This window comes from Sus scrofa, chromosome X (genome assembly GCF_000003025.6).
Source record: "Sus scrofa isolate TJ Tabasco breed Duroc chromosome X, Sscrofa11.1, whole genome shotgun sequence".
In the NCBI taxonomy this organism is placed as follows: Eukaryota; Metazoa; Chordata; class Mammalia; order Artiodactyla; family Suidae; genus Sus; species Sus scrofa.
This window is the reverse complement of record NC_010461.5, coordinates 84,185,111-84,205,382: the sequence shown is the minus strand read 5'-3', so window position 1 is coordinate 84,205,382 and position 20,272 is coordinate 84,185,111. Positions and strand designations below refer to the sequence as shown.

General features: G+C 42.4%; 1 protein-coding gene across 1 annotated transcript; it reads left to right on the top strand.

The window, feature by feature from the left end:
- Positions 12,370 to 12,903, top strand: TCEAL5 (transcription elongation factor A like 5). The gene is given in 4 exon segments (XM_021079944.1): positions 12,370 to 12,732; positions 12,734 to 12,795; positions 12,797 to 12,872; positions 12,874 to 12,903. Coding segments are annotated over 4 exon segments (531 nt in total).

Sequence of the window (20,272 nt, the reverse complement as noted above, 5' to 3'; positions counted from 1 at the left end):
AGAGGGCTGACTAACAAAGGCTTATTGCTGTAGGCTGGCTCCACTTCCTGTTTGAAGCCACTCATACCAAGAGAGGAGACGGGAAAAGCCAGGTGTGGATTAGTTCCACCTTCCACTTCTTTGAATGATTCTTTGATGCCAGGTGTCAGCTCCCCACTAGATCCTGTTGAACTGAGATGAAACCTAGTGGTGACTATCCTCATCTTGCACAGCCTTTTTAAAGTTAAGTCTTGTTGCTGTTAGGTAGGAGTAGAGGCTCAGCTTGCCGCTGGACCTATCTGACTCTACTGTGAAGAGGTAGTCAGAACACTGCCTCGCATCCTCCAGGTGGAGATGGATGAGCTCCCTTTTGGTCCTGCCAACAGTATCTGGGCTGGAGAATCAGGAAGCCAACCAGCTTCTTTCAAATGGTCGTGAGTGGAATGAAATGGAAAGTCAGCTCCCTCTTGCCCCACCCTGTGAATGGTGGGATTTGGAAAGAGTTTTCCCTTTGGCGTTCTTCTAGTATATGGTAGTTGTTGCAAAAGAAAATGTTTTCTCTTCTCTTAGATAACCATTTTCTCAGTCCTTGGTGGGGGGAACAGATTTTCTTGGAGCTTTTCTTGCCCATGACTGTTGGATGCTCCTGAGTGGGGGCTTCTGCAGTGCCCAGTCCAGGCTATATAGGAGACAATAAGGATATTCACACACCTATATTCATAGCAGCATTACTTACAATATGTGAAAAGATGGAGGAGAAGTTATACAAATGGTCAACAGTTATATGAAAAGATGTTCAACATGATTAGTTATTTGGGAAATGTAAATCAAAAGTACAATGAGGTATCCCCTTATGCCTGTTAAAATAGTTATCATAAAAACGATGAGATAAAAAAATGTCAGAGTGGATGTGGGAAAAAGGGAAGCTTTGCACACTTGTTGGCGGGATTGTAAATTGGTATAGTCAGTATGGAGATTCTGCAAAAAATTAAAAATGGGACTATCATATGATCCAGCAACTCCACTTGTGGGAATACATCCAAAAGAAATGAAAACACTAGCTCAAAGAGATATCTGCATCTCCATGTTCATAACAGCATTATTTACCATAGCCAAGACATGGAAACTACATAAGTGTCCACTGATGGATGAGTGGATAAAAAGTTGCAATATGTATGTGAATATTATTCATCCATAAAAAATGAGGGAATCCTACCATTTTTGACAACTTGAATGGACCTTGAATGCAGTATGTTAAGTGAAATAAATCAGAAGTATAAAGACAAATATTGCATAAATTCACTTATACTTGGATTCTAAAAAAAAAAAAAAAAAAAAAAAAAAAAAAAAAAACCAAACCACTCTTCCCCACACCCGCCCACAAACCCCACCAAACTCACAGAAAAAGAGAAGATTTGTGGTTACCAGAGATGGGAGGAGAATTGGAAGAAGGTGGTTAAAAAGTACAAAGTTGGAGTTCCCATCATGGCTCAGTGGTTAAGGAACCTGACTGGTATCCATGAGGACACGGGTTCAATCCCTGGCCTTGCTCAGTGGGTTAAGGATCCAGCATTGCCATGAGCTGTGGTGTAGGTTGCAGCTGTGGATCAGATGGGATCCAGCATTGCTGTGGCTGTGATGTAAGCTGGCAATTACAGCTCCCATCTGACCCTTAGCCTGGGAACCTCCATATGCCACCGGTGCAGCCCTAAAAAGACCAAAAAAAAAAGGTACAAACTTGCAATTATAAAATAAAAAGTTAGGAGATATAATGTACAGCATGTGACCATACTTAACACTCTGGTAATGATATATAGGAAAATTGTTAAGAGTAGATCCTTATAGTTCTCATTACAAGGAAATTTTTTTTCTCTTTTTCTTTCTTTTTTTAATTTAATTTAATTTTTATTTATTTATTTTTTCCTTTTTAGGGCCGCACCCCAGCATATGGACATTCCCAGACTAGGGGTCGAATTGGAGCTGTAGCTGCCGGCCTATGCCACAGCCACAGCAACTCAGGATCCGATCTAATCCACGTCTGCAACCTACACCACAGCTCACAGCAATGCCGGATCCTTAACCCACTGAGCAAGGCCAGGGAGCGAATCCATATCCTCATGGATACTAGTCGGGTTCATTACCACTGAGCCACAACAAGAACTCCACCTCCCTTTTTATTGTATCTAAATGAGATGATGGATGTTAACTAAACCTACTGTGGTTATCATTTCACAATGCATATAAACCAAGCCATCATGCTGTATATCTTAAACTTATACGGTGATCAATTATGTTACATAATTTACATTATGTGTGTATATACAGTAATCTGTATTACATACAGTAACCAGTTAGGACTAGTACATCAATTGTTTCTTAATAAGACTGGAAAAAAAGTGGAAACAACCCAAGTGCCCAACTGACAGAGAAATGGATAAATAAAATGTAGTATATACATAAATGAAACATTATTCAGCCTTAAAAGGGAATGAATTTCTGACACATGTGGCAATATAGATGAATCTTAAAAACATTATGCAAAGTGAAGTAACACAGACAAAAAACCCAAATGTTATATGATTTTATTTATACAAAATACCTAGAATAGTCAAACTCCTAAGGACAGAAAGTAGAATGGTGTTTACTGGGAACTGCAGAAAATGGGGACTAGGACTTATTGTTTAATGTGTACAGATGTTCAGTTTGGGAGAATGAAGAAAGCTCTGGAGATGGGTGAAGATGGTTGCACAGCAATGTGAATGTACTTAAGGCCACTGAAATGGATACATTATTTATTTATTTATTTTTGTCTTTTTGCCATTTCTTGGGCTGCTCCTGCGACATATGGAGGTTCCCAGGCTAGGGGTCGAATTGGAGCTGTAGCCACCAGCCTACACCACAGCCACAGCAACTCCAGATCTGAGCCACGTCTGTGACCTACACCACAGCTCAGGGCAACGTCAGATCCTTAACCCACTGAGCAAGGCCAGGGATCGAACCTGCAACCTCATGGTTCCTAGTCAGATTAATTAACCGCTGAGCCACAACAGGAACTCCTGAAACGGATATTTTAAATAATAGCTAAAAGGGTAATTTTATGTTATGATTTACTACAATTAAAAAAAATCTGCAAGTCAAGCTCCCAGACCCAACACTGCCTTCAAATTCTACAAGCATCTCAGCCTCCTTACAATATCAAAAAGCCACAAAAACATGAATGACATCAACCCTAGTGGATATCTACTTGGAAAGGATACCCCAATCTCACATTCCAAATGGCATAGCCCCAACCCGGAAGCTCACCACTGGAAATGATGTTGCTTCAGATGATATTGTCCCCATCCAAGACCTCACTAATAGAAATGCCTTTGCGGGAGTTCCGTGGTGGTGCAGTGGTAACGAACCCAACTAGTATCCATGAGTCCCTCTCAATGGGTTAGGGATCCTGCATTGCCGTGAGCTCTGGTGTAATGGCTATGGTGCAGGCCAGTGGCTACAGCTCTTATTCAACCCCTATCCTGGGAACTTCAATATTCTGTGGGTGTGGCCCTAAAAAGGCAAAGAAAAAGAAAAAGAAAAGAAAAGAAATAATTTTGTTTCCTACATAGGGGAAAACTTCACACCAGCCACTAAGACCAGAGTCCTAGCAATACCCATGTGCTACCTTTCCTAAGACTCTGACAAATTGGACACAATACATTTATTTTCTTCCTTTGAATTCAGCGATTTTTATGACATGTCCTGAATTATCATTTACTTAGACCATGATCCTGTTATATGTGCTCTCTGCCAAAAGGTATACACCTCTATAGTCCTATGCCTAAAGGGAAATCTTATAGATGTTATATCTATTAACACCATTCTAAAAATTAAGGCAACTACCTCCTAGACCACCTTCAACCACCTGGGAAGAGGACTTCCCACTCTGCAACACCTTATCCTCCTCTCCCACTCCAACTTTCCACCATTACCTCTTGTCTTAATGTTTCTGACCATGAACACAACCACCCCTTCTCCTTGGCTATAAATACCACTAACTTCTTTTTCTGTATAGTTTACTAAATTATCAGTTCGTACCCTCCAACAACATAACTACTGGGCTTGTCAACGAGATATTTTTGTCATAAAATATATAATTCATACTTATAATTATTTACAAGTCTACCAAAAATATTGTTAGAGACCTTGAAAATTTAAGATCTATTTTCTTGGCTAATGCCACATAAGTGAGGAATTTGTTTATGGTTGGCCTCCTTATGCTTCTGTTTATTTTCTTCCTTTTAATCCACACAATAAAATGGTCAACAAATGCCCACTTTCTGTAATTTTTCTCTACTATTTGGGCCACTCAAATATTCCAGATAATCTAGCTTAAAACAAATGTCAAGACATCAAGGGGTCGATTGTAATATTTTTGGAAAAATGCCTTTTATCCATTTGAGTGATAGTATGTTGTGCTCTGCCATCAAAAGATGGGCAAAGGACGTGAACAGATATTTCTCTAAAGAAGATATATAAATACCCAATAAGCACATAAAAAGATGCTCAATATCTTCAGTCATTAGGAAAATTCAAGTCAAAGAAACTTCTCACCCACAAGGATTACAAAAATTAAAAACAGAAATTAACAACCTATTTGCAGATGACCTGATACTATACCTAGAAAATCCTAGGGGAGTTCCCATCGTGGCACAGTGGTTAACGAATCCAACTAGGAACCATGAGGTTGCAGGTCGATCCCTGGCCTTGCTCAGTGGGTTAAGGATCTGGCGTTGCTGTGAGCTGTGGTGTAGGTTGCAGACGCAGTTTGGATCCCAAGTTGCTATGGCTCTGGTGTAGTCCAGTGGCTACAGCTCCGATTTGACCCCTAGCCTGGGAACCTCCATATGCCATGGGAGCAGCCCTGGAAAAGACCAAAAAAAAAAAAAAATCCTAAAGACACTACCAGAAAACTGTTAGAGCTTATCAATGAATTTGGCAAAGTCACAGGAAACAAAATTAATACACAGAAATTTACTGCATTTCTATATACTAACAATTAAAAATCAGAAAGAGAAATCAGAGAGACAATCCCATTTACCATCGTATCAAAAAGAATAAAATACTTAGGAATAAACCTACCTAAAGAGGAGAAAGATCTGTATTCTGAAAACTATAAGATGCTGATGAAAGAAATCAAAGATGACACAAAGAGATGGAAAGACATATCATGTTCTTGGATTGGAAGAATCAATATCATCAAAATGACTATACTACCCAAGGCGATCTACAGATTCAATGCAATCCCTATCAGATTACCAAGGACATTTTTCACAGAACTCGAACAAAATATTTTAAAGTTTGTTTGGAAGAACAAAAGACCCAGAATAGCCAAAGCCATCCTGAGAAAGAAAAATGGAGCTGGAGAAATCAGGCTCCCTGACTTCAGACTATACTATAAAGCTACAGTCATCAAAACCACATGGTACTGGCACAAAGACAGAAATATAAATCAGTGGAACAGGATAGAAAGCCCAGAAATAATCCCAAACACTTACAGCCAACTAATAAATGACAAAGAAGGTGAGAATATACAATGGAGAAAAGACAGCCCCTTCAATAAATGGTGCTGGGAAAACTGGACTGCCACATGGAAAAGAATGAAATTAGATCACTTCATAACACCATACACAAAAATAAACTCCAAATGGATTAAAGGCCTAAATATAAGACCAGATACTATAAAACTTTTAGAGGAAAACATATGCCAAACACTGTCTGACATAAACCATAGCAATATCTTCTCAGATTCACCTCCTAGAGTAATGACAATAAAAACAAAAATAAACAAATGGGACTTAAAAGTTTCTGCACAACAAAGGAAAACCTAAATGAAATGAAAAGACAACCCACAGAATGGTAGAAAATATTTGCAAATGAATCAACTGCCAAGGGATTACTCTCCAAAATTTATAAACACCTTCTGCAGCTCAATACCAAAAAAACAAACAAGCCCATCAAAAAATGGGCAGAAGATCTAAACAGACAGTTCTCCAAAGAAGACATACAGATGGCCAAATAACACATGAAAAGATGCTCAACATCACTCATTATTAGAGAGATGCAAATCAAAACCACTCTGAGGTACCACCTTACACCAGCCAGAATGGCCATCATCCAAAAATCTACAAACAATAAATGCTGGAGAGGGTGTGGAGAAAAGGAAACCCTCATACACTGTTGGTGGGAAAGTAATTTGGTGCAATGAGTGTGGAAAACAGTATGGAGATTCCTCAGAAAACTAAAAATAGAATTACCATTTGATCCAGCAATCCCACTACTGGGCATCTATCCAGAGAAAACCATGACTTGAAAAGACACATGTACTCCAATGTTCACTGCAGCAGTATATACAATAGCCAAGTCATGGAAACAACCTAAATGTCCATTGACAGAGGAGTGGCTAAAGAAGACGTGGTACATATACATGATGGCATATTACTCAGCCATTAAAAGGGACAAAATAAGGGCATTTGCAGCAACATGGATGGACCTAGAAATTATCATGCCAAGTGAAGTCAATCAGTGAGACACAAACATCAAATGCTATCACTTACATGTGGAATCTTAAAAAAGGACAAAATGAACTCCTTTGCAGAACAGATACTGCTGACTCACAGACTTAGAAAAACTTACGGTTTCCAAATGAGACAGATTGGGGGCTGGGAGGATGCGTTGGGGGTTTGGGATGGAAATGCTATAAAATTGGGTTGTGATGATTATTGTACAACTATAAATGTAATTGAGTAATTAAAAATGCTGTAAAAATAAAATAAAGGAAGCTGCCCTCACAATAAGAAAAAGAAGGGGGAAAAAAAAGGGGGGATCTGGCATTACCACAGCTGCAGCATGGATTTGATCTCTGGTTTGGGAACTTCCATATGCCATGGGTGTGGCTGAAAAAGGAAAAAAAAATTCCTAAAAAAAAAAGGAATAGATCCTATCCTAGGCAAATGTACACACCGAGTAAAAATGTACAAATCCTAACCCCCCCAACACACGTGCACATCATTTTGAACATAATTCCAGGGGTTTCTTTAGTTAAGAATGCCTGAACCTCCCTGGCCATCTTGGTGGCTGCTCTTGGTTGGGAGCATCCTCATTGTGAAAAGTGGAAAGTATGTTCTGGGGTACAAGCAGACTCTGAAAATGATCAGACAAGGCAAGGAGAAACCGGTCATCCTCGCCAACAACTGCCCAGTCTTGAAGAAATCTGAAACAGAATATCATGCCGTGTTGGCCAAAACTGGTGTCCGTCACTACAGTGGCGTTACATTGATTTGAGCACAGTGCATGGAAAATACCACAGAGTGTGTGCGCTGGCTATCATTGATCCAGATGATTCTGCTATCATTAGAAGCATGCCAGAACAGACTGGTGAAAAGTAAATCATGCACAATTTTTCTTTAATAAAACCAGGCGGAGCTGGTTTAAAAAAATAAAAAGGGAGCAGGTCCCCAGAGTTCGCGAAGAGACTGCTCCCCAGGCTGTAGTCCATAGGAAGGTCCCCAAATACAACTTGGTTTTTCTTTAGTCAACAATCTATATATTCTTTGCCATTTTTTTTCTTGTATTTCAAATCACTTCAGGGATAATTTCCCTTCTTCCAGAAGTATGTTCTTTAAAAATTCCTTTGCTGAGGGTCTCTTTAAGGTAAACTTTGTTGCTGTTTGTCTGAAAATATGTATCTTTATTTTGCCTTTTTTTTTTCTTTTTAGGGCCACACTTAAGGCATATGGAAGTTCCCAAGCTAGGGCTCAAATCAGAGCTGTAGCTGCCAGCCTACACCACAGATCCAAGCTGGGTCTCCAACCTACACCACAGCTCATGGCAGTGCTGGATCCTTAACCCACTGAGCAAGACCAGGGATCGAACCCACACCCCCATGGATACTAGTCGGGTTCGTTACTGCTGAGCCATGACAGGATCTTCCAGTAGCCCTTTTAGATAAAATAACAATCCCATACTCTGTAGATTAACTGTACAGAGAAATCAAACCATGTCTTCCTTTGTTGAAGAGCCCTCCATATTTTTTCACTTAGCTGGCTCTATTCAGTTTGTTGAATCACTTGAAAAACATTACATTTAGTTGCTTTTGTGAGATTCTCTAGTGTCCGGGTAGAATAAATAAATCCTTGTCAAGGATTTCTCCAGTGAATTTTCTTCAAAATATCTAAGTTAGGGCATATCTAAGACCACATTCTGACTTTCACAGGCCCTGAGTACTTTTTCCTTTGTGAACCCCTTCCACCAACAAAACAATGTTTTAAATTGTCTTTTATAGAAAACATAAATAAAAAGGATACTTGAACCCAAAGAGTAAATGCTTCCCTTTTAACATAGCTCAGCTGCTATTTGTCTCTTCCTTCCTGTCTCATTACCAACTAAGCTTCTTCCCCTTCTCCTCTTTGTCATTTCTCTACCTCATAGATTGTGCTTCTTCATGATGTCAACCTGCTCATTTATCAGGGTTTCTGAGATTCCTAGGGTACAGATCTTTTCATAAGTGCACATACTCTATTAGCTTCCAAACACATGCAACCTTGCATATCATTTCAGGTGTTTTCCACAGATTTCCTCAGTTAAAGACACCTGGTCCAGGTCAATCAGTATGGTCAGCCTGTCACAGTTCCTTAGACACTGGTTTCAGCCTGGCTGAGAATGCACCAGTGTGGGTAGGCACTGGCAGGCAGCAACCCTGCAGGGTGGCTAGGCTCCTCCTAGGTGCCCTGGAGGGAAAGATAAGAGAGTTAAAAGACCCCAGCAGGCTGCATCTTCTCAGTTAGGTGGTGGGCAACAGAAAGGGTCGGGGGAGTTTCCACCTGGGCACTGGGAATAAGGGCAAAGAGCAGGCAGGTCTGGAGCCCCACCCCTGGCAATCACTTCTCCAGGCTTTATGGAAGCCCATGGCTCCAGGGATCTAGAAGGCATTTGTTTTGGTCTCCCATTGTCAGAAACAGCATTCCTGTCTCTGCTGGAGTTGAGAAACCTCTATGGGAATTTAGGGGAGAGAGGGAAGGAGCCATAAAGCCTTTACTGAAGTTACCACCTTGGTTACCTCTCCATGTGTATTTTTGGAGCAAGCAGCAGTCAGATGCCTGAATGCAAAGGATGAAAGGTTCTGGAAGGTGAGACAGAGTCAGGACAGCATATTTCTCCCCCTCTTGATAGGGAAGGGAAGACCAAACCATGCCGCCCCCCCCCACCCGTCATATCCTCAGCTGCCTTTGCCCACAGCTAAACCTCTGAATGACAATAGCCAGGGGCCAAATTTTCAAGACTGATATTTTTATTAGCCATGAGATTTCAGCAAGTGTACTAAGCATTCAGCACTCAGCGACTGTCTGGGAACATTAAATACATGTATTTTGAATCGAACATGACAGACCAGCTATTTAGGAAAACTTAAAGTCTTTTGTATGTTGCCAATCCAATCCATTTTCTATACTGTAAAAATTAATATTAGGAACTTCATTTGCTCTCAGAATTTGGGGATCTTGGTTTCTCCCTCTATCTTCAACATGTTCTTTTTCCCAGATGAAAAGAGCTTTATTTAACTTTTTGTGTATAGGACTAGCCTGTGCTGAGGGGAACACAATAAACACAACTGAAAAAAAAATATTTAGAAGAAAATGAAATCCCTATTTCAACTACCTGCTTCCCTCCCCACCAGTCCACTCTGTACTTATTATGTGAAGGACTGGAAGACAGGAGTGAGCAGCAGTGACCAGGTGGAGAAATAGATGGAGGGGGGTAGGTGCTTTGAGATCAAAGGAGAGAAAGAAAAAAACAATCCTCAGACATGTACCAATGGGGCCAGTAGCCCTGGGAGAAGATGCAGCCCCTGATAAGGCAGAAGAACAAATACATACCATTGGGCGACCTGGGCCACTTTTGACCTCTGGGATTAGCCAAGACCAAAATGAATGACAGGGCCTCAAGTGGTGAGGGGAGGGGTCAGAAGGGGGGGCGAGGCTGAAAGGGGCTAATGAAGGGAAGGCGTGGGCTGGCTCCTGATGCATTTTCTGCTGGTGGGAGGTGAACTAGGGACCCAAGGCCACTGGTGACGTTTCCTTCACTGGATCAGGAGCTGACCGCATGCAGAGGTCCTTCTCCTCGAGGTATGAGCCCTTATTTCCTTGGAGAAAGATTGATTTCAGACTGAGGGGACCAAGGGGGCTGAAAACTGCCCTATAGCAGGTCGCAGGTTAGTTACCAGCCTGAGCGGGGAAGGGGACACCTGAGGTAGGGGTGGTAACAGACAGAGGCTACCTGGGATCTGGTCTGCTTTCCAGATCCCACTCTCCTCCCAACCCCCATTCATTTTGGTGCTGAAAATTGTGGGAGTTTGTGGGGAGAGGTCCGGGTACCATCCATCTCTTATTTCCCTGGGTAAGTACTGGCTTGGGGCAGCAAGAAATGTGAGAAGGGGTTATGCTCCTGAGATGGCCAGAAAGCCACTGCTGTCTTCTGACCGCTGGGGTGGGGGTGGCAGAGGGCAAAGACCAGAGCAGGTCCAAGACTGGATTCTCTCTACCCCTTCCCTGATATCCATCCTTTTGGTACAAGAAATGGAGGGCTTTGTGGGAGGTGATGGAGAAGGGCCAGGGGTTGAGAATGGGGATGAGTTGGGATTTCATAGGAAGCAGGTTATCAGCAATGTCTGATCAAAGCCTGTGAGCCCAGGATGAAGAGGGCAGAGACCCCTTCGAAAAGGGGCCAGGTCTGTGTTTCTCTATCTCTTCTCCACCTTAGGTCCATTTTGGAGCTGGAAATGGTTGGAAGAGGGGATGAGGGGAGGGAGAGAGGTGCTACAGAGAAAGGGGACAACAAGAGGTTCAGTCTGGAGACCAGCTTCCTACAGCAGAGGGGCAGCTTATGACATAGGGATAGTGGAGAGGAGGTGACATGGACCAAACTTTTTACTGTGTTTGGAAATAATTTCTCTTGCATGGTGGGAAAATGTGGTCTTTCTACGCATGTGGAGAGGGAGGAGGTGGCCAAAATGCTCTGGACATTTCTGCCCTGTTTCTTGACTCTACCACCTGCTCCTTGACTCTGTGATCACCATTTTCAGAATAAGTGGTGGGCACGTTGCTACTGGGTGTCCTAGGGAGGGGGATTGAAAGGCAGAGACCTGAGCACAGCTGGATCAGCCTTCTGAACATCACTGTCCCGAACCTTACAAGAAAAAGTGAGATAGAAATGTGGATGGAGGATCCGGAAGTGTAGAAACATGCTGGAAATAAGCCTTCTCTGCCATTGGAGAAAAATGCAGGTTGTTAGGGAGAGACTGTAGAGGGGGATCAGAGCAGCAAGGGCAAGAGAATGGTGCGAGTTAGGAAAGTTTTGACAACTAGAATCTAAGAAGATGCGGTGTCCCTTCCAGCTGCCAGTCATTCACTTCTCAACCCCCTACTCACCATTTGTCTCCTGTCTCTCTACAGGTCTTTGGGTCCGTGCTTATAGGCACCAACTCAGACAAGAAAAGGACCTGCATTATCAGTGAAGGTCAGTGGGAGAGGGCAGGACCCCTGGGAGTAGGAGTGACTTAAGCCTGAACAGAAGCTGGGAAGGTCGCTCCCTGCCACCCCTCCTCCAAGCCTCCCTGTTCCTATCTCAGAATATATGGCCTCTGTCAGGACCCCAAAGGAACAGGAAGTTTTATGGCTGGTGAGGACAGAGGGGAAACACAAGGAAATGAGAAAAGGGAGGCATGAAATCTGGGAAGCCCCTTGAAGATATCAGAGCATCCCCGACATCTGAGAACCGGCCATTGTTCTGTTGTGTCTGCAGTTCTATAAGTCTTACCACTGTATACAAAGGGGAAAAGAAACTGGCCAGGATTCTTGAGGGTCAGTCTAAGTTAGGAATATCCAGTTAAAATTGTTTTGGGGGGGAGGGATGGGATGAGCTTTGGGATGGAAATGCTGTAAAATTGGGTTGTGATGATTGTTGTACAACTATAAATATAATAAAATTCATTGAATTAAAAGCCCCCCTCCCAAAGGAAAAAGAAAAAGACACTGGCAGCCTGAATTCAGAAAAAAAAAATATTATGGGTATGGCCAAGGACAAAGCAAAGTTTAGGGACAAACCTCTTTAGGGACACTTGTCAGCACAGCCCACTTAAACATAGGGAGAAACACCCATGAAAGTGTCTGTAAGGTTAGCTCATGTAACCCAGAGTGAAGTGGGAAGGAAAGGAGAAAATGTATGGGCGGGAGTGCACCCAGAAGTTGGAAAATCCTAAATCATAGAGGCGAGTACCTGTATTTTGCCACCCACATCCTCAGTCTCCTTTGTCTCCATTTTGTCTCCTAGGACAAGCAAAGGAGGGCAAATCTCAACATGGAGAAGGTCTACAGAGAAAATGAGGGAAAGCCAGAAAATGAAAGCAACCTAGACAAGGTGGGAAAGTCAGAAGATGTGGTGGATACAGAAGATGAAGGAAATTCAGATGAGGAAGAAAAGCCAGAACATGAGCAAAAGCTCCAGAACGAGGGACAACCAGAAGATGAGGGAAAACCAGAAGACGAGGGGAAGCAAGAGAAGCAGGGCAAGTCTGAAGATGAGGGAAAACCACCTGGTGAGGGCACGATGGAGTTCCAGGCAAAGCCAGAGAGTGAGCCACGGGCTGCCGAAAAGCGCCCTGCTGAAGATCATGTACCCCGGAAAGCCAAAAGGAAAACAGACAGGGGGACGGAGGATTCCCCCCAAGGACAATGAGGAGGACTTACAGGAAAGGCATTTGGGTGGTGAGCAGGTGATGAGAGAAGGTGGAAGAGCTAAGGAAAAGACAGAAAATGGGTGGTTTTCATAGGATGCAAAGAGGTATACAGGATCCATTCACCCCAAGGGGGCAACGGGGTGTCAGGGGAATGAGGGGCGGAGGTAGGAGCCAAAGGGGCTTATATGATATCCCCTATCTTTAATGCCTTTGGCCTTCAATTCTGATTCTCTGATGAGAATGTCACTGACCCTGCTTTCCCTGGCAGGCATTTGCCAGGCTGTGTGCTTTAACCTTAAGCTGATATTTTGCTTTAGGTGTCACTGTTACCAGCAGCCTTTTGGTCCAACTACAGTGCTGTCTGTGTTTCAGTAGGGGTTTTTCACCCATGTGCATGAAAGAGATGTTCATGGTACACTGTAAAATAACAATAAAGAAAAATAATTTTCAGAACTGCATACACAGCATCACCCCTTTTTCGAAAAAAAAAAAAAATACATACCTGTGTAGGGAAAACTGAAACTGAGTAGACCAAAGGGGAAATACTGTGTTTCTGTCATCAGTGAATTGGGGCTAGAACTTGCCTTCCAGGGCTGTGGTGAAGATCCGATGAGACCCTGAGTGTGTGAGCTGTGTTGGGCTGGCTCCTGCCCTCTCTCCTGCACGAGCAGGACCAGAACCCCATCAAATGGGAGAGGGATGTGGGAGGTCTCGCATGTGTCCATAAGTAAGTCCAGACAGCTGAGAGGTGGGGGCCATTCTCCCCTGGGAAATGCCAGGATTCTTGGGCACCATGCCTCTTCTAATGGGTCCTGTACTCTCCTAAGGGCCTCTCTGCTGCTCAGGAGCCAGAGTCCTCAAGGTAACAAAGCCCCTTTGATTTCCCCAGAGTTCCTAGTCAGTTCCACCCCATTACATTCCCTTTTAAACTATGGAGAAGGTCCCTCTTCTCATGTTGTTTTATTAATCCTGACATGAACTGTGAAAAAATGCCTTGGACAATCCTAATTAATGCATTTTTCAGACCTTATAATTAGCCCACTAGACTTGCCATTTTCAAAGCAAAGAATTTATCTTAATCTGTTCTGGTACCCACAACACATAATAGAAGCTTTAAAAAAATCAATACAGAGAGTTCCCCTTGTGGCTCAGCGGAAATGAAACTGACTAGTATCCATGAGGATTCGGATTTGGTCCCTTGCCTTGCTCAGTGGGTTAAGGATCCAGTGTTGTGGTGAGCTGTGGTGTAGGTCGCAAATGCAGCTTGGATCTGGCATTGCTGTGGGGGTAGCATAGTCTGGCAGCTGTGGCTCTGATTCCACCCCTAGCCTGGGAACTTCCATATGCCACAAGCGCGGCCCTAAAAAAAAAATTAATGATTGAGTCAGAAAGCCTCAGTTCTTTGCCCAGTTTTGTCCCTGATTGAATACATAGGCTTGAGCATGTATTTTCATTCTTTAGCAGTTGAAACTTGCCACTCCAAAAGAAATACAGCAAGAGAGGGATTATACTACCATCCACTCTAAATGATTTTATCATTGGATATAGCAGTGTTTCTCAAAGTTCACTAGCTACCAGCGGACCACCTACATGAAAATCACCTCTATTGTTGAAAATGCAGAATCCTGGCTCCTGCCTCATATCCAGTGTTTCAGAATCTCTTATGACTTGGCCTCAAAATGTCTCTGTGGGGTAGGTGTCTTTTGTTTTTAGGTCATTTTTATGGATACGTGTATCAAATTTAAAAATCTGATAGTGTAAAAGGGTTTATTATTAAAAATTTCAATCAGCTTCATCCTTCCACATTCCCACTCTCCAGAGGCAATTAACATAAACATTTTTGTTTCTTCTGGCACTTACCTCCACATTTCTAAAGAATATGCTTACTCTGCTGTTTCTTTTTTTAATACCATTATTGAAATGTAATTCACATATCACAAAACTCAGCCTCTTTACATAAAAATTCACCATTAAATTAAATTAAATTAAATTAATTAACTAATTTTGCTTTTTAGGGCCACACCCGAGGTATATGGAAGTTCCCAGGCAAGGGGTCAAATGTGAGCTGCAGCTGCTGACCTATGCTGAAGCCATAGCAATTCACGATCTGAGTCTTATCTTTGACCTACACCAAAGCTCAGGGCAACACTGGATCCTTAACCCACTGAGTGAGGCCAGGGATCGAACTGCATGCTCATAAGTACTAGTCGGATTCGATTCTGCCATGCCACAATGGGAACTCCCCAGAATTCACCATTTTAGAAAGAATTTTTTTTTTTTTTTTTTTTTTTTGCCTTTTCTCTAGAGCTGCTCTTGCAGCATATGGAGGTTCCCAGGCTAGGGGTCTAATCGGAGCTGTAGCCGCCAGACCACACCACAGCCACAGCAACGTGGGATCCGAGCCACGTCTGCAACCTACACCACAGCTCACGGCAACGCCGGATCCTCAACGCACTGAGCAAGGGCAGGGATCGAACCCGCAACCCCATGGTTCCCAGTCAGATTTGTTAACCACTGAGCCACGACAGGAACTCCAGAATTCACCATTTTAAAGTGCATAACTCAGGAGTTTCTGTTGTGGCTCAGTGGCTTAAGATCCTGACATGGTGTCCATGACGATATGGGTTGGAATCCTGGCCTCGCTCAATGGGTTAAGGATTAAGCATTGCCACAAGCTTCAGCATAGTCTCAGATGCAGCTCGGGTTGGGTGTTGCCCTGGATGTGGCGTAGGCTAGCAGCTGCAGCTCCAATTTGACCCTTAGCCTGGGAACTTTCATATGCTGCAGGTGCACTCATAAAAAGAAAATAAATAAAGTGCACAATTCAGCAGTTTTAAATATACTAACAGAGTTCTGAAACCATCACCATCATTTAGTTATAGGACATTTCCATCACCTTAAAAAGAAACCTCATATCCATTAGCACATAATGGTGTTCCGATTCCCCCTCTCCCTGGCACCTGGCAAAACTGATCTGATCTGCTTTCTGTCTCTATGGATTTGCCCATTCTAAGTGTTTCATAGAAATGGAATCATACAATACATGGCCTCTGACATCTGGTTTCATTCATGTAGCATGTTTTCAAAGTTTATCCACATTGTAGCAAATATCAGTACAGAAATTTGCATACTTTTTCTCACCTTTTAAAATAAACCCTTTTGGGAGTTCTCATCATGGCTCAGCAGAAACGAATCTGACTAGCATCCATGAGGACACCAGTTTGATCCCTGGCCTTGCTCAGTGGGTTAAGGATCCAGCGTTGCTGTGAGCTGCTGTGTAGGTCGCAGATGCAGCTCAGATCCCGTGTTACTGTGGCTGTGGTATAGGACAGCAGCTACAGCTCCAATTCGACTCCTAGCCTGGGAAACTCCATATGCCTCGGGTGCGGCCCTAAAAAAAAAAAAAAGACACACACAAAAAGATAAAATAAACCCTATTGAGAAATTAAACTTTAAAATTTACAAATACAGAAATGATGGTTCTACCTTAGTTTATTATGGAGATAATCTCAAAGCATGCTAACGATAGTGTCCAAATTTGTTTTAAAAACTTCATTTGAATGCTTTAATTCATTTCAGAAAGAGGTACTTTAAATTTAACACCCTGTTTGTTTCTGGTTTAAAGAAAACAGTTAATTCTTTCTGCTGGAAGAAGCAAAGATAATCTTTTATTATTTTTTTCTTTTTTTTTTTTTTGTCTTTTTTGTTGTTGTTGTTGTTGTTGCTATTTCTTGGGCCACTCCCGCGGCATATGGAGGTTCCCAGGCTAGGGGTTGAATCGGAGCTGTAGCTGCCAGCCTACGCCAGAGCCACAGCAACGCGGGATCCGAGCCGCGTCTGCAACCTACACCACAGCTCATGGCAACGCCGGATCGTTAACCCACTGAGCAAGGGCAGGGACCGAACCCGCAACCTCATGGTTCCTAGTCGGATTCGTTAACCACTGCGCCACGACGGGAACTCCTATTTTTTTCATTTTTTAATGTTTTCCCAGTTTCGTTGAGATATAATTGACATACATCACTGAATACATTTAAGGTATACAGCTTGACTCAACGTATATTGTGAAATGATTATACCACAATAATTTTACTTAAAAGAAAAAGAAAAACATTTTTCTCCCTGTCATGAGAACTCTTTGGATTTACTCTCTTAAATTCTTTCACACAGACCATACAGCAGTGTTAGTTTTTTGCACGTAAATATGTTTTCAATTTTCTTGGGTATATACCTAGGAGTGGAATTGCTGGGTCCTGTGGTAACTCTGATTAACTTTTTGAGGAGCTGTCAACTTTTTTCCAAAGCAGCTATGTAAGATGACAATCCCATCAGCAGTGTGTTAAGGAGGGGAGCCTCAAAGTTATATCTGGAACAGAGGAACACATGAACACGTGTGAAGATTATACCACCAAAACTCAGGTTCACAGTGTTTGCCTAAGATGAGGATCTGATCAGAACATTAGAGAATGCCTGTCCCTCTCCTCAACACCACACCAACAAACATTGAGTAAAAATAACAGTAGAGGATGGCAAGAAACAGATTCTTTCTGGGGAAAGGTACAAAGGGAAACTGCAAAGTCAAGTGGAAAGACTCAGAGCCAAATGGGAAGAAAATATCAAATGAATCTAGCCCAACTTCTAACTAGATTAAGGCAAAACCTTCACACTAAGAGCTTGGTAGGCAAGATAGGCTCATCTCCAATTATAGACTCTATTTAATTCAGTAATTATTGTCTCATACAAATCTTGTTTTCAAGTACAAATTATGAGAAATATAAAAAGGCAAGAAAATGAAAGATTCTGAAGAGACAAAGCAATAATCAGAAATGACACTGATCTTGACACTGTCAGACAGGAAATTTAAAATAATTGTGGTTGGTGTTCCACTTCTGGCAAGGCAATATGAAGAACTCTGAGAATACACTCCCCAGTGAAATTGTTAAAAGTTATTTTCTTAAATTACAACCATTTAAATTATTTGCAAATTGTCCTAAGGGCATACAGCAAATGAAGAAACTTTTTTTTTTGGCTGCCCCTTGGCATATGGAAGATCCTGGGCCAAGGATTGAATCCAGCCAAAGCTTCGACCAGTGCCACAGCGGCAGCAACACCAGATTCTTAACCCACTATGCTGGGCCCAGGATTAAACCCATACCATTGCAGAGACAAAGCTGATCCTTAATTTGCTGTGCCACAGCAGGAACTCCATTAAGAAACATTTAAAAAAGAAAATCTACTATAACAATAAGAACAGTGAGAATCTTTGGCATTTGAACCAATTTTCTCTCCTTCACATTCCTGATCCCAGCTTAGCTTGAGGGAAACACCACTCCAGAAGTGTACAGCCAAAAACAGGTCTTGGAGTTCCCACTGTGGTGCAATGGTAAACTAGTATCCATGAGGAGGCGGATTCCATCCCTGGCCTCGCTCAGTGGGTTAAGGATCTGGTGTTGCCCTGAGCTGTGGTGTAGGTCGCAGATATGGCTCAGATCATGCATTACTGTGGCTGTGGCATAGGTCAGCAGCTGTAGCTCTGATTCAGCCCTTAGCCTGGGAACCTCCAAATGCCGCAAGTGTGGTCCTAAAAAGTGAAAACAATAAAAAACCAACCAAACAAAAAACCCTACAGGTTCCCTTCTCCCCCTAGCTCACTCCTGGAGGATCCAAGTATCTTCCCAGGAGAGACAGAACTTCTCATCCTGCCTTGAGTTAACTTGCTTAGGCTAAGTTCCCGATGAATACAGCTAAAAGGTGGGGGGCTTTCTTCTGCCCAGCCCCCATTCATCAGAAGGAGGCTCTACCTCCAGCACAGTGTGCTAATAATACTGAAGACTCAATTTCCCAGTAGAGGGATGCCAAGAAGACCTGAAGGTATTTGTCCACCCAGGGTCAAGTGCACAGTTCTTAAAGCAGCAGTGTCACTCAGAAAGAACTGCGCTACCATCACCATCCTTAGCTCCAGAGCCTTATCTCAGATTTTTTTTCCCCCAGAGTGGGGATGAGGGAAGAGGCAGGCTTTAAAACAGAGAGCTCCAAATCTCTTTCCAAAGGCACTGACATCATTTGCCACACAATGTGGAGAAGTTGCAGGCTCAAAGTGGTATAAACAATGGAGGTTGTGGTGAAAAACAGTTAAGGAGGTTAATAGATTCATTACATGTAGGCTAAATGTTAGGTCAGCTGGTTTGCCAGAGAATTAGGGAAAGAGACAGCTAAGTATCATCCTCTTGGGGTCAAAACAAGTATCAAACCATGACCTCAAAAATTCTATCTGATGAGGATCCTAAATGTAATTATATGAATCTGTGGAGCAATTTCTGTTCCAGTGCACTGTCAAAAGCAATCAACCAGGCAAGTATGTTCAGGGAAGGAGACAGTAAAAGGAGGTCTGCCAAAACCACTGTCATCCCAGAATGACTGACTGTGGGCATGCAGGATACTCTGCCCTTAGAATCAACATAGAGGCTCCACACAGAAGGGGGGAAAGAGACATGACTGAAACTATTCAGCCAGTCACTAAACAAACAGGCAAATAACAACCATAATAAGCCCCTGAGGGAGAGGATCAGTACTCAGAGTTGCTGAAATTTATTATCTAAAAAAATTGTAAGACTTGCAGAGAAACAGGAAAATATGACCCATATGTGAGGAACAAAGTAGGCAGTAGAAAATGCTTGTGAGAGTGACCAGATGTAGAATTTAACAAATACTTCAATTGCCCAATATAAATATGCTCAGAGAAGAAAAAAATACTATGATTAAAGAGGTAAAGGCAGATATGATGACAATATTACAGCATATAGAAAAACAATCAATAAAGAGATAGATATTATAAAAAGAAACAAAGGGAGGAGTTCCCATCGTGGATCAGCGGTTAGCAACCCAACTAGCATCCATGAGGATGCGGGTTCAATCCCTGGCCTCACTCAGTGGGTTAAGGATCCAGAGTTGCCCTGAGAGCTGTGGTGTAGGTTGTAGACGCAGCTCAGATCCCACGTTGCTATAGCTGTGGTGTAGGCTGGGAGCTGTAGCTCTGATTGGACCCCTAGCCTGGGAACCTCCATATGCCACGGGTGTGGCACTAAAAAGACAAAAAATGACCAAAAAAAGAAAAAGAAAAAGAAAAAAAAACAAGTGGAAACTCTGAAAAGCAGAAAGACTGAAATGAAAAATTCACTAGAGGAGCTCATTTGAGTCAGCAGGAGAAAAAAAATAGTGAACTCTAAGATTCATAGATTTTATATAATCTGAAAAAGAGAGAGAAAAAATACTGAAGAAAAATGAATAGAGTCTCAGAGGAATGTGGGACACTATTAATTGCACCAACATATACATAATGAGAACATCAAAGGTGAGAAAAGGGAGAGAAAGGGGCAGAAAAAATTCAAAGAAATAATGTATGAAAACCTCCCAATTTTGATGACATTCATCTGCATATCCAGGAAGTCAATGGATCTCAAATAGCATAAAAGTAAGAGACTGACAGATGCAACACTGTAAAAATGCTGAAAGCCGAAAACAAAG